The sequence below is a fragment of the Panulirus ornatus genome, chromosome 55 (assembly GCF_036320965.1).
Source record: "Panulirus ornatus isolate Po-2019 chromosome 55, ASM3632096v1, whole genome shotgun sequence".
Lineage (NCBI taxonomy): Eukaryota > Metazoa > Arthropoda > Malacostraca > Decapoda > Palinuridae > Panulirus > Panulirus ornatus.
Genome location: NC_092278.1, coordinates 21,593,948 through 21,618,231, shown reverse-complemented (window position 1 = coordinate 21,618,231; position 24,284 = coordinate 21,593,948). Strand labels below are relative to the sequence as shown.

General features: G+C 46.6%; 1 protein-coding gene and 1 long non-coding RNA gene across 3 annotated transcripts in view; one reads left to right on the top strand and one right to left on the bottom strand.

Moving 5' to 3' along the window:
• Positions 1 to 501: 501 nt before the first annotated feature.
• LOC139765530 (uncharacterized) overlaps positions 502 to 24,284 on the top strand; it is a 68,166-nt gene continuing 44,383 nt past the window's right edge. The window contains exon 1 of one of the 2 annotated variants that reach the window (XM_071693053.1): positions 502 to 1,407. In XM_071693053.1, coding sequence (XP_071549154.1) covers positions 1,344 to 1,407 — 64 coding nt within the window. In that variant the 5' untranslated portion in view covers positions 502 to 1,343. The remainder of the gene's footprint in view (positions 1,408 to 24,284) is intronic. The other variant, XM_071693054.1, reaches the window with a different exon arrangement.
• LOC139765532 (uncharacterized) overlaps positions 11,953 to 24,284 on the bottom strand; it is a 66,706-nt gene continuing 54,374 nt past the window's right edge. Inside the window, exon 3 of the long non-coding RNA XR_011716680.1 lies at positions 11,953 to 12,025. This is a non-coding gene — a long non-coding RNA (uncharacterized lncRNA). The remainder of the gene's footprint in view (positions 12,026 to 24,284) is intronic.

The following is a 24,284-nucleotide window of genomic DNA, read 5'->3' as shown; positions in this document are numbered from 1 at the left end:
CAGACAACACGGAAACACGAAGGTGAAGTCCACGAAGCTTCGGCCACTCTGGGACGTTATCTTAATTCCAACACTAACGCGTATAATTACTGTTAATTAGTATCATTGGTCCAATCCAGGCCTGAGGCGGGTAAATCGTCTTCGTTTACATTCAAACAATACCTGACGATTATACTAATACTACTACTTACTCCATGCATATTTCTCCATTGTCATCCATGTAAATTTCCAAATAAGTCCTCTGTAAATTATTTACATCAACCTCATCAGGTTATATTGAAGGTGGACCGGAAAACGTATAATAATAACCCCCCATTTACCACACACTAAATACATGACCGTATCCTCAATCACTTTGTACTAATTACCAGGAAAAAGGAAATCACAGATGACGTAAGACATGATTTACGTCAATTAAACGTAGGACACAGCGCCATCTCTTGGTCAGTGAGGCTGGCGTCAGCGAGGTTGGGTGCTGGCAGTTGTAAACACCGACACATCTCCGACGGTCTGTCGGTGGGCTGAGGCTCACAGTGTGTGATGGACCGCCGGACCAGACGGACGCGCGACGCTCCCGGGCTCCTCGCCTTCATTCACCAGAGATAATCCTTTCTTAAACTCTGATAATCAAACACTGACTCATGAATCAATCCAGCTCGAGTCAATACTCGACAGACAGCATACTGAACCGCATGATTCGAACCTTATTCACATAAGAGGTTTGAGGCTCGAAGTCATGAGGAAGAAAGATGTTTTGGAAAATCCAAGGGAGAAATTTCTGTCGGCAACTTAACGTGGACTAACTGGATAACCCCGCAGTGTGACAGAGCCATCAATTACTGTCTACTTACAAGACTGGCAGACCGAACATGCAGACCCATTGGGAAGTTAAGTCTAAGTTACTTGAAGGGACTTCTTGTGACGAGAAGTGTGTCAATATTGAAGAACTTTTTTTGATGTTCTCCGAGCCCGAGTGCATTCACTGACTACGGTGCGTCGCGTCTTTGACCATGAGTGCATTCACAGGGCGTCTCTGAGCCCGAGTGCATTCACTGACTACGGTGCGTCTCGTCTTTGACCATGAGTGCATTCACAGGGCGTCTCTGAGCCCGAGTGCATTCACTGACTACGGTGCGTCGCGTCTTTGACCATGAGTGCATTCACAGGGCGTCTCTGAGCCCGAGTGCATTCACTGACTACGGTGCGTCGCGTCTTTGACCATGAGTGCATTCACAGGGCGTCTCTGAGCCCGAGTGCATTCACTGACTCCAGTGGGTCGACGTCCAGTGTCTTTGTTCCTGAGTGCATTCACCGTCTGGTGACGGCGGGTGTCCCACTCCCACATGATCGGTGCCAAGATGGACTGCAGGGGAGCGACACTCGCCCTTCTCTTGTACTGTTTAACAGGTGAGTCCACCCGGCCCAACAGACAGGGACACCGTTGAACGGCAGAACTGTCTGTCTGTTGGTCCTCTCTACGACACTGATCGAAGGATTCGCACGTAAGAACAAACTGTTTTTTTTTTTCTTATGGAAAAGTAAAAACAGGAGAGAAGGATTTCCAGCCTCACCGCTCCCTTCCCTTTTAGTCGCTTTTTACGACACGCAGGGAATACGTGGGAAGTTTTCTTTCTCCCCTTGCGCTACCTCGCAAACGCGGGAGACAGCGACAAAAAAAAAAATAAATATATATATATATATATATATATATATATATATATATATATTTTTTTTTTCAAACTATTCGCCATTTCCCGCGTTAGCGAGGTAGCGTTAAGAACAGAGGACTGGGCCTTTTTTGGAATATCCTCACCTGGCCCCCTATGTTCCTTCTTTTGGAAAATTAAAAAAAAACGAGAGGGGAGGATTTCCAGCCCCCCGCTCCCTCCCCTTTTAGTCGCCTTCTACGACACGCAGGGAATACGTGGGAAGTATTCTTAATCCCCTATCCCCAGGGATTATATATATATATATATATATATATATATATATATATATATATATATATATATATATATATATATATATATATATATATATATAATGACGGAACGGGCAACTGTAAGCACTAATGAAGGGCATCTCTCTCTCTCTCTCTCTCTCTCTCTCTCTCTCTCTCTCTCTCTCTCTCTCTCTCTGTATATATATATATATATATATATATATATATATATATATATATATATATATATATATATATATATAAGCCTAAGACACTCATTTTATCGAGCAACAAGCCCTTGGGGAGGATGAACAGCTGGGTTGACTGTGAACCAAGACAAACTCCTTGTGTTGCCCAGGAGATACGCCCAGGTGCTCCTGCAGCTACGCACCTATGCTCTCCTTCCAGTAGCAGGGCAATGATGGATTCCTCTAGGGGTGAAAAAAGTTCTCTTTTTTTTTTTCCCTTTGACACGGGACTCGGCCCAAAGAGGTGCCTCCTCCCACGCGCCACACAACCCCCCGTGCCAGGCGGAGTACGGCACGCCCAAGGAATGTGACTCCTCCTCCTCCTCCTCCTCAACCCCCGTCATTATAAACCATATTGCATTATTCAGCGGACATTCCCGGCCAAGCCAGCACACACACACACACACACTTACGCCCGTCACCCACCCACTCCCCCTCACTTTTGTCACGTCTGGCGTAGCGGTCCATTCCCGATGCACGTGCGTTATACGCTTCTGTTGTTTTAGACACTAAAACCCCCCTCCCCCCCCGTGTACACCCACACACACAAAATACCCCCACTGTACACCCATCCACCCACACACACAACACCCCCACTGTACACCCACACAACGCCCCCGCTGTACACCCACACAACACCCCCGCTGTACACCCACACACGCACACTACACCCCCGCTGAACACCCACGTACATCACGTCGTCTGTCGTTCTCCATATCAATATGATTCCAGGTACGTCCACTTGTGTGTACGTGTGCGTGTGTGTGTGTGTCAGTAGGTGTACGTTCGTGTGTGGGTGTACGTACACTTGGCGCCTCGTGCGTGCGACATACAGCATTATTGCAACACAACACTTCAATCAAGTACGTCATTTCTGCTGCAGTCAGGAAGTCACGATCCTGACATTTAAACCGTAAACGCCAATAAAACATAATAATACTAATGATGATCCGGTTGACCGATAATCCCAATGCGTCAACATCCGGATCATTTATTAATCGGCCCCTAAACCGGACAGAACCTCTAAAATATCGCGTGTCTTAATCCGAAATCATTGGCGTCTACAAATACGAGAGAGAGAGTGAGTCGTTGTTGTCTAACGTGTGAACGAACGACGTTGTGAGGGAAGTGAATGAAGATGGGGTGACTTGGGGTCACATGGCGGGGGGTTTGTTTGGGTAAGTTGGAAGAGAAGGTCGACCTGTATGGACGCGCGACTTGGGCCCTCTGAGAGAGAGAGAGAGAGAGAGAGAGAGAGAGAGAGAGAGAGAGAGAGAGAGAGAGAGAGAGAGAGAGAGAGAGAGGCATGGTAGCACTGAGGGGAAATGAAGTATGTGAGGGCACCGTATGGTGTGGGGGAGGGTCTGTTTACGCCAGGAATGGGAAGTGTCCAGGAGAGGTGTCTTTACCTGTCGTGTGGCGCAGTCTGACCGAAAGCTGAGCAGGGTGAGGGAAAAGGTGGCTCCGACGTATGGACAGGACGAGCGAGGAGAGGCCGACTGAGAGGATCTAAAGGATCGAGTGAAGGGGACTTCAGGGCATCAAGAGCCTCCCACCAACAGTCAAGAGGGTGAGTGGCATGCGTGGGATAGAAAGAATTGGATCGATGTGATATGTGGGGGGGGGACGGAGGGGTTAATGCTGGCAGTGGCCTGAACCACGGAATATATGAAGCGGTCACGGGAAACCGTGGAAGGGTGAGTGAGGAGGTTTGGCTGAGGATGGAAACCGCTGGTTCGTGTGTATTGTCTATAACAGCCACGGAGGAGGTAGGAAAATAACGTCATCGCTCGTTGATGATTAAAAACAATTAAGAGTGTATGAAGCTTCCTGTTTCGCAAGTCGGTTTATGAATTCCTGACTACTAAACCGGACGAGCACACGTGGAAAGACAAAAGAAATCTCAAAAACCGCGATCGAGGTTGCCAAACCTACATACCAATCTGGCTGGAGACCTTCAACTTCCGCGTCGGATTCCCCCACATCACGAGACGAACAAGGCCATCACAGCAGGCAAGAAGAAGCGGATGACCAAACACTTCACAACGACCTCATGCTATGGCAAGACCTCTCCAGAAAAACAGGTCTGCCCTTGGAATAAACCAACGAGAGAGAGAGAGAGAGAGAGAGAGAGAGAGAGAGAGAGAGAGAGAGAGAGAGAGAGAGAGAGAGAGAGAGAGAGAGAGAGAGAGACATGGCTGTATCGTCGGTGTGATGCAAACACAGGTCAAGGTGTCCCGATTGTAAACAACGTGTAGTAGGGTGAGGTGTGCCTCGCGGGCGTCGTGGCTCCCCCACATTGATTCACTGATCGACTGCACTCGTTGTGTCCTTATCAGTTAAACGCTCCTTAATGTCGCTGGTCGGCTTGGCTGCCTCTTTTTATCGAGGCAGGTCCTCGCTGCGGTGCAGAGCCACAACAACAACAGAAGGTCTGGATATCTCCAGAGTACCCCAGACGGGAACCTGTTCTAAACCCCTCATCATTCTCAGTCACCCCCCTCCACATGATCTACCGGTCATCTTCATAACCGTGCTGTCTGCAAGTTTTCCCGTGGAAGATCCCGGTTCTGTGTACGTAAGACCGGCCGGGGGTTGTGGGTGCGGTCGGTCACCAGACCCGTGTACGTGATGGTGTTCCCGTGTTTTGATAACGGCCAGCAAAACCAGGGCTGTCTCACACGGGATGGTCTATATACGCACACGTATGGTTTCCCAGGAGACAGATGGTCGGTTGTCGTAGTGACTGACCATCCACCAGGTGGCATTCTCGTGTCATTATTTTGGCCCGTCTCGAACCACACGGACGATTTCACACAACTACCGAGCGTCTAAATGGGCCATCATCAACCTCTCATCTCGCTCGGCCACATCCTCCATCATTTCCAGCAATCATCTGCCACACAGCTTCTCAATCATCGACCAAAATTGATCTTCACATATTCCTGTCAGTTTGGCCAAGTGGATGATGAACTGGGCTGTGTCGTGACCTGTGACTGTGCAATACGCAAGGTAAATACTATATATTCAAGCTTCACTACACTATATATATATATATATATATATATATATATATATATATATATATATATATACTTACTTACTGTCTGTGATATCTGAGGATAGAAAGGTATAGGTGAGCGATGGGCCGGTGTGCAAATATTATGATCATCCAGGTCGGACATACTGCACACACACACACACACACGATCCCTCGCGTTCATTATCGATAACATTAATTCGTTCATTTGACGAGACGCGACGTGAGCCGCATGTTGATGTGTTGTCGAGAGTTGTGCTATGATGGGTTGTTTCCCATTACGACCGCGACTGATACGTCACACAGGTGGCAAATGATTTTGACCTTCACGTGACTGGCAACACTGATGTGTTATTAAGAGAGGTGTTAACAGCAAGGCAATACTGAGTTTCATTTTCTTTCTTACAGAGCTGAGACATGTTTAACGCCTGAGGAACAGGGTTACACAGAAGTTGTGAAACGTTTACTTAACACTTAAAAGGGGTTACTACAACTTGGGGAGAGTGGACGAGCAGGAAGGCTGTAGAGGCATAGTGTGGGGTAGGGGGACACTGGGGCCGTGGGTCAACTCGCGTCGTGTCCACGAGTCGAACTCCTTCTCTCTTACCCACCTGCGGGAAGATGAACGGCTGGGCCTGCTGTGTGCCCCCGCCCCCACCCGCGCCGGGAATCGAGGCCAGACCGAAGGGATTAATTGGTGGTGGTCACAGATAACTCCTGCAGGCTGGCCACCGCTGAGTATAGATAAATCAGACGACTGAATAAATTCATCAATTTGACGCATAATTTTATATTCCAGAGCCACACTCATGACTTCATATATATATATTTTTTTTTTGTGGTGGGGGTGGGGGGGAGACATTATTAATATATATATATATATATATATATATATATATATATATATATATATATATATATATATATATATATTATCCCTGGGGATAGGGGAGAAAGAATACTTCCCACGTATTCCCTGCGTGTCGTAGAAGGCGACTAAAAGGGGAGGGAGCGGGGGGCTGGAAATCCTCCCCTCTCATTATTTATTTTTTTTTTTTTCCAAAAGAAGGAACAGAGAAGGGGGCCAGGTGAGGATATTCCCTCAAAGGCCCAGTTCTCTGTTCTTAACGCTACCTCGCTAACGCGGGAAATGGCGTATAGTTTGAAAGAAAAGATATATATATATATATATATATATATATATATATATATATATATATATATATATATATATATATATATATATATATATATATGGGTTACGCGAGAAATGTTTTACGACTCAGTTGGGGGGAAGGGGGGGTTAGTATGGTTCATGGTAGCGAGTCTTTCTGCCCCCCCTCCCCCATTACCATATCCCAGGGCCAACTGACTCTCTCTCTCTCTCTCTCTCTCTCTCTCTCTCTCTCTCTCTCTCTCTCTCTCTTCTCTCTCTCTCTCTCTTTCTCGTCACAAAGAATTTTGCACATAATTTTTTTTTTAAAAAAAGATTATACACATATCTCGTCACCAGATACAAAAATCCAGCAGAAAAAAAATTTTTCCCCAACGCGTGATGTATATTTTTTTTTTTGTTGTAAAATCTATCTTTTGTCAATGCTATCTGTGAAAACCATTTTGTTTTTGTTCTCTTTAGAAATGGTGAATTTTCATGAAATACAACGTTTTCATGCGAGTGGATTTGGGGTTCGAGTGTGAGTCGTGGGGAGTAATGGCGAGCCGTATGTAGGGGGACGAGTGCCTCCCCGGCCGGCTTTACGGGGAAGGATAAGTCAGGCAAGGGTCAGGAGGAGGAGGAGGAGGAGGAGGAGGAGGAGGAGGAGGAGTACTGGAGTGTGGCACGGGTCAGGAGGAGGAGGAGGAGGAGTACTGGAGTGTGGCACGGGTCAGGAGGAGGAGGAGGAGGAAGAGGAGTACTGAAGTGTGGCACGGGTCAGGAGGAGGAGGAGGAGGAGGAGGAGGAGGAGGAGTACTGGAGTGTGGCACGGGTCAGGAGGAGGAGGAGGAGGAGGAGTACTGGAGTGTGGCACGGGTCAGGAGGAGGAGGAGGAGGAAGAGGAGTACTGAAGTGTGGCACGGGTCAGGAGGAGGAGGAGGAGGAGGAAGAGGAGTACTGGAGTGTGGCACGGGTCAGGAGGAGGAGGAGGAGGAAGAGGAGTACTGAAGTGTGGCACGGGTCAGGAGGAGGAGGAGGAGGAAGAAGAGGAGTACTGGAGTGTGGCACTACAGGCGGAGGCAGGAGGTGGGGGAGACTGTGTTCCCCTGCGACAGAATGTGACGCACACACCTTCCATTACCTGAAACCCCCAAACCTACAATCCTACCTTCTGTGTCTAATCTGGAGTAGTTATTTTCTTCTTTCTCGTAAAGTCTTTGGACAAGAGAGGTAACGATCCCATTAACTGAAATAACGAAACGAGTTTCGTGGACAATAAGATGAGGCGAGAGTTAAGAGGGGCAAAGGTGTGCGAGATGATGTACGTAAATAAGAGACTGTGTGACTCCTGCAACATGACAGATGTTGAGTGACTCGCACACAGCAAGGTGATGGTGCACGACGCCTCTGCAACCATGTACTGGAGGAGAGGCTGCACATCAGACGACCGATGCCCTGGGTTCGATGCCACGGTATATGAGCTACTCGGCGACTTTGAGGGGGACGTCCCACTGTCTGTGCTCTTATGTACACTTGTCTTCGTCTCTCTCTCTCTCTCTCTCTCTCTCTCTCTCTCTCTCTCTCTCTCTCTCTCTCTCTCTCTCTCTCGTCCTCCACCTGACGTTGTTCATCCAGGATCGATTTTGTTCGATGCATCCGGGTTAGGGGGAGAGGAGGTCGACCCGGGAGGGGGAATCGAAGAGGCGTTGTGGGACCTCAGACTGAGAGATGAGGGGGGGGGGGGGGCGTGTGTGGGTACCAGTGTTTACAACTTTCTTTTCAGAGAGAGAGAGAGAGAGAGAGAGAGAGAGAGAGAGAGAGAGAGAGAGAGATAATAGAGAGACATAGAGGGAAAACAAATAGGTATTTAAGTGAAGCACTTTGTCTGACAACAGGCATCACGTCATCTGTATGAACACGTCACGCCATGTTCTTTCCCTCTCGTCATCACAGAAAACGGATGCCTCGGAGAGAGGGTGGAAGGGGAAGGCCGGCCTCTATCACAGAAAACGGGATAGGGGGGATTGCAGTGCAAGGGGAGACTTTATACGACTCGAGGGAGGGGGGTGGTGGAGCGCCACTCCTCCTCTCACTCGATCTATTGTGCTCTCCCCTCGCGACGGCCGCACCAGAAGGACTCTCTTGTTCCACAGATAAAAGAAAACACAAACAAATCCAGGTGTCCTGCAATGGCGGTGAGTGCGCACGTGAACCCTGGACACGTGGGGGGAACGTGACTGGAAATGCTGGAACGATCCAGAACACTGATTCCGGAATGAACCGTTTCACTTGTTGGCACCGTTAAAAAGGTTCCACGGTCTGAACGCTGCAGGGCTGGAAATGGTTTACAGTCAGAGAGGGAGGAAGAGATGTTAACTGCTGAACTACTGAATTAGATGGTAAATGCTGAACTACTGAAGTGGATGGTAAATGCTGAACTACTGGAGTCTGTGTTCAATGATGGAATAGTTTAAGGTCGTAGAGAGAAGTGGAGTTGGCCCCCAGGCAGGTTTCCAGCATTTGGCAGGCTTCCTGGAGCTGTGCGAACCTGGAAGATCTCTCGTAGGCTGAGGTCTTCCAGGGCTCGAAGCGGAAGCACCCCCTTCCCCTCCCTTGTTGGCATGAGGTCGCCACAAACAAACTGAAACGAGTTGATCTGCAGTTTTCTCCTTTTCCCCCCAGTGGCGAGGGAGCGCCACAGAACCAGACGAAGAACGGGCTCTATTTGCTTATACCTACTGTCTCTCTCTCTCTCTGGTCGTCACCGCCGTCCACAGCAAGCCTGGCGGCACGTCGTTCCCTATATAGCACATCGACCCAGTTCGTTCCATCCCGTAGGGTTCAGGTCCCTCGGTACCCCAGGACGTCCTCCGCTCCATCCTTCCATCATCCTCACGGTCTCCCTCATCCTCTTCCTCTCGCTGCCTCCCCTCATCCCTCTCCACCTCCTCAAACCCCCCACTTGACACATAAATCCTATTAGGAGGTCTCTCTTCGCTAATCCTCCAGACTCCCTGGTGAGGTCTGCCAGGCACACCCCGCTTACTCACACACACACACACACACACACACACACACACACACACATCTCTCTCACAGTGTTACACCTCGCGCCATCAACCCCTTCTCCACTCCACTGCACACACACACACACACACACACACACACACACACACACACACACACGGTCCTCAGGCATTTCATCTCCGACGCGTCCACCCTCATCCATAATCAGACATTCTGGTGCTCCAGACTCGCATTCAGAAAGCAACGTCGGGGGCTACACTGCGCCTTTAACCGTCCCTAACCTTACCCTCACAATAACATGACCCTATATGAACTTATGACAGAGACAAGACCTAACACTCCTCTGAGGCCGGGATCTTTATCTTATATTCATCTACAACACTAGACCAAGACATCGCTCAATACCTACAACAGACCATCAGGACAAGATCTACAACAGACCATCAGGAGGTCAACATCTACAACAAACCATCAGGAGGTCAACATCTACAACAGACCATCAGGAGGTCAACATCTACAACAGGCCATCAGGAGGTCAACCTCTACAACAGACCATCAGGAGGTCAACATCTACAACAGACCATCAGTGGGTCATCTGAACACCTACAACAGACCACCAGCGGTGGGGAGGGGGGTCTATCAACATCTACAACACGAACCCAACAGACCGTCTGACCTGCGCCTCCCAAAAAAGTTGTCGTCGACTAAAACATATCAAACTTAATAAAGACAAAGCCGTGTGCACTGGAACCCATTACAGTGGCTTTCAACCATCAAACTACAAGGCTTTTAAACTTTCAATGTTTATCAAGCGATGGAAATGTTCGCGTAAACAAAAAGGTTTTACACGAAGAATGGCTTTGATGTAGCGGGAGGTATCTGGGTGTTTACTTACTACTTAATGTGAGGGGAAGAAAATACCGGAAACCAACGTTTTCTCGTTTTCAACTACGAATATGGATCCTCAAGATGGGCTGAAGCAGTTCATGAAATCGAGAATAATCCACGTTCCGAACCTGTCTTAATTTTTGCTTTCTAGTCATTAACATTTGGTTGTGAACATACACAGGTACATCACATAAGCCTTGGTATACGAGCTAACCTCTCTCACAACCTATCCCTTACCTATTCTAGCAGTTATAGAGTTCTTGTTGAACTTAAGCCTGAATAACCATAAAAACTTCTCACGTGAAGTTAAGTGAAGCATGATTCTAATGACCTAACGACCCACCTGAGAATGTGACTCTCTGTACTGTATATAAATCATGTCAAATACATGAAAAGTAGCTTTCCTACTTTAGTATACACACACACACACACACACACACACACACACACACACACACACACACACACATAAATATATCCGTTTCCTACACAGCGAGATAGCGCCAGGAACAGACGTAGAGCGGCCTTACTTGCTCCCACCCACGCCCTTGCCTTCATTTATCATGCAATAACACCAAAGTCCCGTATGTACAACAAGCACTAGACACCTCCCCATGGCGTCTCCTGACCGCCTCGTGTGCCCTGGTTCAGCCCAGTGACGGTACGTCGCTCCGTGTATACCACATCGTTTTATCTCTGGCATCCCTCATCCTCCAATGACGTGCCCGTTTTCGTGTGTGTGTGTGTGTGTGTGTGTGTGTGTGTGTGTGTGTTAATCATTAGAAACGCCGTGTGAGGACCTGTTGGCGCACATCGACAACATTTTACCCGACAACTCTTTGTTTTTTATGTACATATATAAACATCAGTCTTGTAACACACTCTTGTGGTGCTGGTGGTAATGGCTGTGGCAGCTGCGTAGCGTGATGACGACCCACCCAAGAAAAACACAACCCCCCCTCCTCTCCATTATCAGTCTGCGGCTCGGGATAAATTTTGTATGTGTCCGTCTGAGGCGCAGGAAAACAACAGTTCCCCGGGACATGGGGTGGGGTCGGATGGGGGGTAACTCTTCGTTAATAATCAAAAGTTATTTATGCAATTCATCGTTTATGATCTCCGTATGGTCTTCTGTATATGTCTGGGTTACGTTTTCATGATAAACTTTTCGTTATGCCGATTTATCTACTGAGGTTTTAAAAGGTATTTGGTATTCTACTTAAATGTATCGAGAGATTTGGAGATATCTATTTATCTATTTATCTAGATGCCAAATTTTCATCTGTCTGTCTGTGTCTCGAAGGCTGGAGGATTCCCAAGAGCCTCTCTCACAAAGACGCCTCATTATGAGGAGTCTGGTGCCTCATAAAGGCTCTCATGGACAGGACTCGCCTCACTTCTCACCTCATAAACCCACACAAAACTGCATTTATAACCTGACGTGTGTGTGTGTGTGTGTGTGTGTGTGTGTGTGTGTGTGTGTGTCATGGGTATGAGGTACGAAGTACCTTGGTATCAGCTTATGGTACGCGACCAATACACCTTCAGGTAAAACACGATAACCACTGACCTGTCGTACCCGTGCGCAGGTAGGCTGACCTGTGAACGACCTGTTAAGGAAATGACCTGAAAGGTTTATCAAGGCACTGACCTGCATGTTACGTCCTGGGATGCAACATGGTTGTTGCCTCCAGTTCCTGCAGACGAGCCAGAAGCTGTTCATTCTGAAAGCCAGAAGTTAAATGACTAATTAATTCTCTTATCATAGCAAGTCATATTAGGCAAAATCATCTCCCGTCATTACTTGATTATTGCTATGCAAACTGAAAATACCAGTTAAGTAATTACCTGGTATGAAGCCATCATACTTGCACTACCTCATTCATTCAATTGTACCGCCCAGTGTATAGTGTTTCAGGTCACTCACATGAGTTTCTTAACCGGAAGGTTGATCATCGAAGCTGATTGTATGCGGGAAGACAGTGCGAGGAGAGATATGCGAATAAGAGAGCGAGTGAAGACAAGACAATATAAAGGTCGGGAGGTGATACAAGATAAGGCGAGATGATGCCACAGTCTCTGTGGTCATGCCAGCCGCCTGGTACCACGCGAGGCTACAGGTAGTGTGTTGTGAAGGCTGCCACACCTCACTAGTCGCCCTCTGTCTCCTCCGTTACATTCCTCATCACATATGGTGAAGACCTTCCTCCATGTTTCAGGCAAACAGCAGCTCTTCCCCTCTTCCTTGTATACCTCATTTCCCTCCTCATCCATAACAGAGGAGGTTTGAGTGTCGGTAAACTCACACGCGGGAGGCCTGGGTGTCGGTACACCCACACGGGGGAAGGCCTGGGTGTCGGTACACCCACGCGGGAGGCCTGGGTGTCGGTACACCCACACGGGGGAAGGCCTGGGTGTCGCTACACCCACACGGGGGAAGGCCTGGGGTGTCGATGCACCCACACGGGGCATGAGTGTGAGGAGCTCTCCATACTCTGGCTTGGGGCTGGGCCACGTCTCCTCCCCATTTGGCGGGCGTGATGAGGCCTGGCTTCCTCTGTGGCCTCTCCCACCTCCCGAGTCTCGAGACACGACAGCCTAAGACAGAGATCCTTGATTCCTACCCGTTCTTGAGCCCCGGGGGTTTCTTATGCCGTTCACCGATGAACGAGTTTCAAAGACTCGTGTCCATGTGAACGAGGGGTGAGGGATGGTTCTGTGGTTACAGGTGTGGACGACAGTTTAACATGGCTGTACCTTGTAATCTAGTAATGATTGTGCCCATGTTTACATCAGCTTCCTCAGTACTGCCCACTGTCTGGGTGTGATCACTCTACAAGCGGGGTCGTGAACGACTTTAGCTTCTGAATGGCCGTATGTCGTTAGCTGGCGCGGATCCGTCCTAGCTGGGCTGGGACCTGACCAGATGGTGTGGTATTGATTGGCACGTGACGGTGGGATGTCATTGGTCCAGTGTGACGGGTAATATAATCAAAACAACATCCCAGCGTCTGACGCACGCGAAGAATATGAATTATGCGTGGGATTTCACTGGTGACGACACCGGGTTGTCACTCCGTAAAATTCCGTGATCTGCCGACATTTTGTGATATTAAGCCCAGATTAACAAGATAATTATGTCGTTTATGATTTCCGTTAAGCAGCTCGTTGCGACATCCACACTTCTTGGTTTTTTTTAACGAGTTAGCGAAGCCATGTGATATACTCACCCTCGTTAAATCACAAATATACTTCTGAAATGATGTAAAACGAGGCATTAAGATAATACACAGATGTCTAACGAGTCAGGGCGATGCCATGGAATGCGCTTCGACTCGTTAAACAAGTTGATAAACATTCACTTTGGAGAGAGAGAGAGAGAGAGAGAGAGAGAGAGAGAGAGAGAGAGAGAGAGAGAGAGAGAAAACAGATAAGACACATGGAGGATTAACAGACAGCACAAACACACACACACACACACACACACACACACACACACACACAGACACACACACACACACGATGGTTATTCGATAAATCAGAATTTCTGTTTAGTTTCCCGTTGATACATTTAACTGGTAAGCCGGAGTGGGTTGGCTGGTCAAGGGGGAAGGGGGGGAGGGGGAAGGGGAGGGAGAAAGAAGGACGACCCCCCCCCACACACACACACACAGCAAGCCAGCGTAGGAGGCAAGGTAAACACACGTGAGGCGAACATGTTTGTGTTGCTGCAGATATATTTTCTTCTCCGCCTCAGACATCGTCGGAAATGAGATGTGTTTCTTCCTTAACCACACCCACCCCCACCACAACCACCACCCCATCCCCTCCACGCTGTGTAGCTGGGGATAATTACATACGAGAGAGAGAGAGAGAGAGAGAGAGAGAGAGAGAGAGAGAGAGAGAGAGAGAGAGAGAGAGGGCAGTCTCAAGGGGGTTGGGACGAGATGCTGTTGCATGGTCGAGGTGCAGCGAGCCCGTGGCAGATGTCCGCCTCTACGTAAACAATGCACAACTCATTATGGCCACGTTACGGCTGGCGAGTGAGTGAGTGAGCGAGTGAGTGAGTCAGGCCAGCGTGTTATGAAGCACTCACCCTTCCTCACGTTTATATCCCGCCTCCCCTCCTGTAATGTGCCCCATGTAACATGATATGCATTGTTCCGCAGGGAGAGAGAGAGAGAGAGAGAGAGAGAGAGAGAGAGAGAGAGAGAGAGAGAGAGAGGGTGGTGGCGCTCTCCCCTTCCCCCACCTGTATATACCCGGCTTATGGTGCGTAAATACGATCCTCCAGTGACTGGTCATGAATGCCACGTAACTCTCTCTCTCTCTCTCTCTCTCTCTCTCTCTCTCTCTCTCTCTCTCTCTCTCTCTCTCTCTCTCTCGGCTCTGCCGTTGCCAGATAAGTTAATCTAGACATACGACATCAGAATTATTACGACTTCCAAAAAATAGAAATAAAAAAATGCTGGTGTTGTGCCTAATTAAATTCAACATATGAAGTTTTAATTTGGTAAAATGATACTACGTCTTTTTTTTATATATACATTTTTGAATATGGAATAGAAAATATCTGCAGAAATACACATCATTTCAATGTATAATTTGATTTTTATCACAGTAAGGGACAAAACCTAGATTTATATACAACTGAGTTGGAATATTCATTTGTTTTCCCTCTAGGATTACGTTCGGAAGCGACTATATATATATATATATATATATATATATATATATATATATATATATATATATATATATATATATATATATATATATATTTTTTTTTTTTTTTTTTTTATACTTTGTCGCTGTCTCCCGCGTTTGCGAGGTAGCGCAAGGAAACAGACGAAAGAAATGGCCCAACCCCCCCCAAACACATGTACATACACACGTCCACACACGCAAATATACATACCTACACAGCTTTCCATGGTTTACCCCGGACGCTTCACATGCCCTGGTTCAATCCACTGACAGCACGTCAACCCCTGTATACCACATCACTCCAACTCGCTCTATTTCTTGCCCTCCTTTCACCCTCCTGCATGTTCAGGCCCCGATCACACAAAATCCTTTTCACTCCATCTTTCCACCTCCAATTTGGTCTCCCTCTTCTCCTCGTTCCCTCCACCTCCGACACATATATCCTCTTGGTCAATCTTTCCTCACTCATTCTCTCCATGTGCCCAAACCATTTCAAAACACCCTCTTCTGCTCTCTCAACCACGCTCTTTTTATTTCCACACATCTCTCTTACCCTTACGTTACTTACTCGATCAAACCACCTCACACCACACATTGTCCTCAAGCATCTCATTTCCAGCACATCCAACCTCCTGCGCACAACTCTATCCATAGCCCACGCCTCGCAACCATACAACATTGTTGGAACCACTATTCCCTCAAACATACCCATTTTTGCTTTCCGGGATAATGTTCTCGACTTCCACACATTTTTCAAGGCTCCCAAAATTTTCGCCCCCTCCCCCACCCTATGATCCACTTCCGCTTCCATGGTTCCATCCGCTGCCAGATCCACTCCCAGATATCTAAAACACTTCACTTCCTCCATATATATATATATATATATATATATATGTGTGTGTGTGTGTGCGTGTGTGTGTGTGTGTATTGGTCAAAATCTACTTTCGTAAACCTTTACAAAATATCATTTTCATCAATTTCACACGGTCCAGAACTTAAAAAAAAAAAATAAAATAATAACATTAAACTTTGAGAAAAAAAAGGAGAATAATTGTTTTTAATATGAATACGAACATTTTTAATCTATATGCTAAAGATTCAAAACTTTTATAAAAGGAACGAAATTAAAAGAAAAATTGACTAACATATGCGGAGCAGCAGACAGAAAGTGTCAAACCTGCTGGGATAAAAGACATAGAAAATGGGACGTCAAGATTTTTTTTTTGACCCACTTGACGTGGATTTCAGCTTACAACACTGGTCGTAGAAAAGAATGTGATATATATATATATATATATATATATATATATATATATATATATATATATACAGAGAAAGAAAGAGAGAGAGAGAGAGAGAGAGAGAGAGAGAGAGAGAGAGAGAGAGAGAGAGAGAGAGAGAGAGAGAGAGAGAGAGAGAGAGAGAGAGAGAAGCGGGTCAGCAGCACACGAGGACCTGCCAACAGACGCCTCACACACGACAAGCTCTTCCTTCTAGCGACTTCCATCCTCCTGTTGTGTGTGTGTGTGTGTGTGTGTGTGTGTGTGTGTGTGTGTGTGTGTGTGTGTGTGTGTGTGTTGTTGTTGTTGCTTCTTCCTGAATAATAAAGGAGGAGAAGAGGCGGCCACCAGTGACGCCTTGCAACGCCCTGAACTCAGCCCCTCCTCCCCCAACACCAACCTACTGCTTGAGTCCCTCCCTCTCTCCCTCCCTCCTTGCTTGCTTGAGCCCCTCTCTCCCTCCTTGCTTGCTTGCTTGCTTGCTTGCTTGCCGGGATTAATGTTGACAAGGCCGCACAAGGTAGGGGGGAGGGGAGGGGGGGTTCCTTCCGTTTTTCCATGCCCAGGATGATGAAACCTCTTCCTCAGTAGCGCCTCTCACACATGTGTTGTGCAGGAGAACCTCCTCCACTCCCTCCACCACTCACCACTCACCTCCTCCTACAGACGAGTCCTCTGCTCCTGTCATGCAGCTGACACAGAGGCTTCTCTGCTCCTGTCATGCAGCTGACACAGAGGCTTCTCTGCTCCTGTCATGCAGCTGACACAGAGGCTTGTCTGCTCCTGTCATGCAGCTGACACAGAGGCTTGTCTGCTCCTGTCATGCAGCTGACACAGAGGCTTGTCTGCTTGTCATGCGGCTGACACAGAGGTATGTCTGCTTGTCATGCAGCTGACACAGGACCCCTCTCTCCCTGTCATGCAGCTGACATAAGGCTTCTCTGCTCCTGTCATGCGGCTGACACAGAGGCATGTCTGCTTGTCTTGCAGCTGACACAGGACTCCTCTCTCCCTGTCATGCAGCTGACATAAGGCTTCTCAGCTCCTGTCATGCGGCTGACACAGAGGCTTCTCTGCTTGTCACGCGGCTGACACAGGACTCCTCTCTCCCTGACATGCAGCTGACACAGAGGCTTGTCTGCTTGTCATGCAGCTGACATAAGGCTTCTCTGCTCCTGTCATACAGCTGACACCTGTCAGGACTCCTCTCTCCCTGTCATGCAGCTGACACGGTTCCCTACTTGTCAGCTTAGTACAACAAGCTTTCTTAAGCTTCTCTGGAAACTTTGGGAGTGACTCGCATCATCTACATTCTTATCTGGTGACTCAAGGATCATAACACTGTCTCCCTGGAGGGGGGTCGGAGGTAAACCAGAGATGTGTTTTACCTTTTTTGTTTTGAATTTCCTTCTTTTATCTCGGTACGTAAGGCAGACACGGACGTCTGTACGTACTGCTGTGTGTGTGTGTGTGTGTGTGTGTGTGTGTGTGTGAGAAAGAGAGAGAGAGAGAGAGAGAGAGAGAGAGAGAGAGAGAGAGAGAGAGAGAGAGAGAGAGAGAGAGAGAGAGTTCATGAATCTTATTGTGTCATTATGAGACAATGCGCTTAAGTGACCTCTCTACGAAAAAAACTTAGGGACAAAAAAGAGCTATTCCCCGAGCAAACCCCATTTCCCCACCAACAATAACCCCCCCTGAACCCCCTCAACCCCCCCTCTCTCTCTCCCTCATCTCCCCCCCAATCCACCGACCACCACCGGAAGTGGTCGAGTCAGACGCAAGTGGAGTGTCTCCAACACCGTTCACGGCGGCCAATAACAGCTGACAGGTCATATATCCCGACATGGTTCTGTTCCTACCACTCGCGCCAATATATATCTTGAGTCTCCCCCCATTATTGTTTCCTAGAAAAATGAAAATCCCGTTTTCTAATACATCCCCCCCCCCCTGCAATAATTTCGCGATCAGTGAACGTCATGACGAATTCCCACCAATAATTCAAAAGGCGTTTTGATATTTCTCCAATATCTCGCGACATTCTGTGGCTTGTTGTAGGTTCAATAACGTAGGCTTAGGTAAGGAAGACAGATGTCTACCACTTAGAAACTTGTTTTTAATATTCTGTCATTTTTTATAGTCATCAAGCAAGGTAAAATTAGTTTATATATATGGCGTCCTAGCCTCGTCTCTTCGATGTATATCAACTGACTGTTGTATTTCTCTCTTGTGTCTCCCCTGATGATGTGATCATTACACGAAAGTGCACTTGGGAACTTTTCGAGTTATATTTTCCCCGTGGACTCGTAGGAATATATATATATATATATATATATATATATATATATATATATATATATATATATATATATATATATATATACATATATATATATATATATATATATATATATATATATATATATATATATATATATATATATATGAACACAACCCTCCCCATAGTTTGTTGTCATTAGCTAATAATTTACACCAAGGAGTTAGGTACAGCAAACAACCTTGTCTGTCCGTCTGTCTGTCTGTCTCAAGGTACAGAGAGCCACTAGATAAACTGGGATGGAGGCAATCAAGAGCAGATTTAATAGAAAAAAAGCTTTCACTGTACATGACCTGGAGTGCGCGTACCGAACAAGTCCTGACTGGCAGTTCTCCCTTACCCATCGACCTCTCCTAGTGGCAGGGTGACCAGCTGGGTCTTAAGCCAATTACTCAGGGTCGGGGGGTCGAACCCGCACCCGTTCTATTCAAGCTTAAGTGATGTGAGCCACCACATGAAGGCCCCGGCAGAGCGACATCAGTAAAACTGGTCCATTTTTTTTTTTTAGGCCGCACTGCTCACACTAAGGTCGTAAATACCGGGAAAAATATTGGTAACAGCTTTGGCTTCTTACCATGGCAACACTGCAGGCCCCCCCCCCCACACATCCCCCCTGCCTCTTACCATGGCAACACTGCAGCCCCCCCACACATACCCCCTCTCCCCCTCCTATCCTATAACCTACCCAGTGTTGGCAACTTAAAGAGAGTTTTGCACACAAAGTCGATTCATTGAACTTCTACGTTGCAATTAATTAGTTTCCCCAGGTCACTCATAAAATGTCCCAGGTCACTTGTACGGTTTCCCAGGTCACTTGCACAGTTCCCAGGTCACTCCTTTACTGTCCAAAGTCAGTCTCACACACACACACACACACACACACACACACACACACACACACACACTCCGTTTTCGAAATGAGCTTAAAGAGAAATACGAGAAAGCGTGTATATGTCGATGCAACCAGACTTGAGCAATATGGCCTCCAGGGAGAGAGAGAGAGAGAGAGAGAGAGAGAGAGAGAGAGAGAGAGAGAGAGAGAGAGAGAGAGAGACTTGTTGGTGGGGGTGGTGGGTGGGGGGGAGAGAAATATGTGATATAAAACTTATAGAGCCAATAACCCATCAGAGGAGGGGGGAGGGGGGGAGGGAGGGGAGACAGCGGCCCAATAAACCTTCAAGATGCTCTCTCTCTCTCTCTCTCTCTCTCTCTCTCTCTCTCTCTCTCTCTCTCTCTCTCTCTCTCTCGCAACTCTCACCACCGCCTCTCCCACACACTGTCGGGGGAGGGGAAGCAAATTCGGTAAGAATCGATTATAAGAAATCGACAAAAAAAAAAAAATTTATCTCTATCCCCCCTAACCCCCCAACCCCCCCCACCCCACCCCCTCCCAACTCTACGCAGGGGTAACGGTTGTCAAGTGACGTCATCCACAAAAGAGAAAAAAAAATGGTCTGCGAGGTTGGCCAATCGCAGGGCAATGGTTGTCACACGACGTCACGCGAATTGGCAATGGTTGTTATATGACGTCACTCGAATTGGCAATGGTTGTTGTTATATGACGCCACTCGAACTGGCAATGGTTGTTACATGAGGAACACTCGAATTGGTAATGGTTGTTATATGACGTCACTCGAATTGGCAATGGTTGTTAAATGACGTCACTCGAATTGGTAATGGTTGTTACATGACGCCACTCGAATTGGCAATGATTGTTATATGACGTCACTCAAATTGGCAATGGTTGTTATATACCGTCATTGTTAACCATATCATGATATATGCATTGCCCGTTATATCCTAACTCATTATGTGATAAGATCAGCTGAACTTTCTATAAACTGTCAGCTCCTGTTATTGCACAGAAAACGGGACGTCACTCGCCCGGCACAAATTGAACAAATTGTATTTGAAACATTCTTAACAAGGCTGACGGAGTTCGAAGCCACAGAACTAGGTTGTGTTCTGGGAAAAGCAAGCGTGAACCACCCACTCCTGGTTTTCTGCAAAAGATAATAGAGAATTGATGGGAATTACTGGATTATCATTATTTTGCCTGCAAAGACGCGAGGGGGGGGGGGGGGGGGGTGTTGACTACTGAGAGACATGAAGGGCGACGACCCCCCCGGCTTATTACGGAGCTTCTCGACCTTAATATCAAACTCACTCTTTCCCCAAGTGGCGTGTTTACAACCTTCTCCCCCCCACACACACTTACAACTTGGGTAAACAACGCGAAGTTGTTTCATTAGGTTTGTTTACCGCGTCATCTTTACCACACGCCGCCATATTTGCAGACAAGGGTGGTACATTGTTTGAATTTGTGGTAATTATTAATTTCCTGTGAGACAAGGTGTGATGACGGTGCTGCTTTATCACAGCTTGACAGATGGTGTGAGCGTCTGCCTGTCTGTCTATTTCTGTCTGTCTGTCTGTGAGTTTTCCCCCCTCCCTCCACCCAGTCCACTGCGAGGGGGGGGTGGGTTAAGTCTGTCTTGTTTGTGTGTGTATATCTGTCAGTTCACCGTCGTGTCTGTCTGTCTGTTGTCTGTCTGTCTGTCTGTCTAATTGTCTGAGCACTGATGAGTTCCCCCAGCCCAGTGCAAGGTGGGGTGTTGATCTGTCTATCCGTGGCTGTCACCTGCCCGTCCATGGCACCAGTTCTCCCGCCATACAAGTGCTCAAGGATCGCACTATCATGCTCCGGGGGCGGTCAAGACAGCGCTATGATGATACAGGACCAACAGATCTAGTCTGCAAGCCCAGCGCACGTACGTACGATATATCCCACCATTACGAGGTACCTGTGTGCCAAGTTCTGAGGTAGACTTCCTCCAAGAAATGTCTCTGTCTAACTAACTAGAAAATAGGGATAATAAAAACAAGAAGCTTAACTCATTTCAGATATATATATATATATATATATATATATATATATATATATATATATATATATTGGAAAGGATCACAATTTTGCGCGTGATCAAGATATTCCTATGAGTGCACGGAATAAATAAATATATATATATATATATATATATATATATATATATATATATATATGTATATATATATATAGTACATTACGTGGAAGTGAACGAATTTCTGATACCTAAACAAAGAAAACGGAACAAGGCTTTCATCAACTGTCTTCAGAAAAAAAAAAATTAATGATTTTACAAGATTGCAATCTGTAAAAGATATTGCGGACGCCCCGTATCTTTATGCCATCTTGTGGGTGAAATTTCAACTTAAGGAATTAAAAGCAAAGCGTATCTTCCTGCCATCTGTTGACAGAGACGTACAAATGGATCATAAAGTCTATCCTTCTGCGACAAATGTGGTTTACAGGGAGAGGAGACCACACGACCCAGCTGCCACTAGCTTACAAGAGACCACAGAAGATGTGGTAATACACGAAAGTGCTCACGATTCTCGTGTTTCCTTCTCACAGCGGTGTTTCTGCATTCAAGAAGTCACGGCTTTGTTCTAATTTTTCAGAATATATATATATATATATATATATATATATATATATATATATATATATATATATATATACACATAAGACCAGCGTTATCTGTCGTAACGCTGCCTCTCTCTCTCTCTCTCTCTCTCTCTCTCTCTCTCTCTCTCTCTCTCTCTCTCTCTCTCTCTCTCTCTCTCTCACCCAGCAGGGGGCAGTACACACTTAAGTCTACACACCAGGCAGGGCTTCGCAGTATCTCCCTAAACCAACACGATCCCCCCCTGGCCCCACGCCCACCACATGCCCCCCCCCCCCCACAACAGAACAACACAGAACACTTATGAACACCTCGACTCAGAACAATGAGTCGTGGTTTGGCAGCGGTAACCACCGCGGTAAAACTGGTCATCTTGGTCGTGTTTTGAGGCCATGTTCAATACAGCGGGGGTTTGGTTGGCCTGGTGACGTTACAGGTCACGTGACACTCCAAGGGGGCTATCAGATGTCAACAACAATACTGACGACCTCTGACCTTTTTTGACACTTCCTAAATGCCGGAATGCCATTATATATATATATATATATATATATATATATATATATATATATATATATATATAGAGAGAGAGAGAGAGAGAGAGAGAGAGAGAGAGAGAGAGAGAGAGAGAGAGAATGTAAACGAGGTAACTGGTAGTTCACACATCAGTGGGCGTGTCACAGCCTCGTCTGGCCGTTCCTGCCTTGCGACAGCTCGTTTGATGATGACAGATCAACCTGCCGAAGATTAACAACCTAACAACCTCTGCTCCTAACCCTTCCCCAGCAGGCCTGGGGCCTACCTCAAAGGTACAACCCCACCCACATTCCCCTCAACACACAACACACACACACACACACACACCTCACACCTACACGGACACACACACACCTCACACCTACACGGACACACACACACCTCACACCTACACGGACACACACACACCTCACACCTACACGGACACACACACACCACACACACACCTACGCTGACACACCCAGCAGCTGGTGGCATTACATATTACGATTAAGAAACATCAGTTCTGAAATAGTCGACCCTGTAACGTGCAGCGTGATGCTGTAACTGCCTGGATACGTCTGGGTTACAGGTACAACTGGCAAGTTACAGTTAAAATATGACCCCGTCCCTCGGAGTATTCCAAGGCTTTGGCTGTGTTCTGTAACCTGTACATATACACTGTAATATTACAGTTAAAGTGGTGATTTCAGTGGACCAGGACGTGAGGTAACAGAGAAGCTTTACCACATTACAAAAATCACCATCTTGAGAACACCCCTTCGCTGTACCGACAGTTAACTACGTCCTTGTATTATGTAACCGTCGGCACCATTTTGTATCTCTTAAGTCACTGTATCACTACAGTGTAACCACATCCTGTGTGCTGTATCGTATATATATAGCCCCATGTATGACGTATTCTGACCTACTGTATCATGCATTCCTTTAACAGCATCACTATACTTCTTGTAATCCTGTATCATGAACACACTCTCACGCTGTGTGTATATGTATGTATAGCCAGAGATGCCTCACTCTGTGTCATACATACATCATTACAGCTGTGCCACCCTCACCCCCCCCTCCTCCCCCTTCCCCAGACAGGAGGGGGGGGGGGGAAGCCTGTGGGGTGTTCCCGGACCCACATGTTACCCCTCTATGGAGACAGATGTGCTGTACCCACTGTAAGATCGCCTCGCCCACCCCCGCTGTGTTCCCTTCAAACCACACCATCACAGAAACCTTCCCTCTGTGTGTGGTAGACGAACAAAGAAAAAAACAAAAACAAAAAATTCTCGTAAGATAAACAAACATGCGAAACAAACAAAAAGTAATTCAATAGATTTTAATCAAGACAGTTTATATTTCTTTGTGGATTTTTAAACAAACAAAAAGTAATTCAATAGATTTTAATCAAGACAGTTTATATTTCTTTGTGGATTTTTAAACAAACAAAAAGTAATTCAATAGATTTTAATCAAGACAGTTTATATTTCTTTGTGGATTTTTATTCTATTTTAATAAAATCATTTGTTATATCTATAAGGGTCTTTAAAAAAAATAATTGGTGTTTTTAATCTATACTTTTAATCTCTACTTTCTCCTGAAGGCATCGATAAATTCTGAAGTTCCAAAC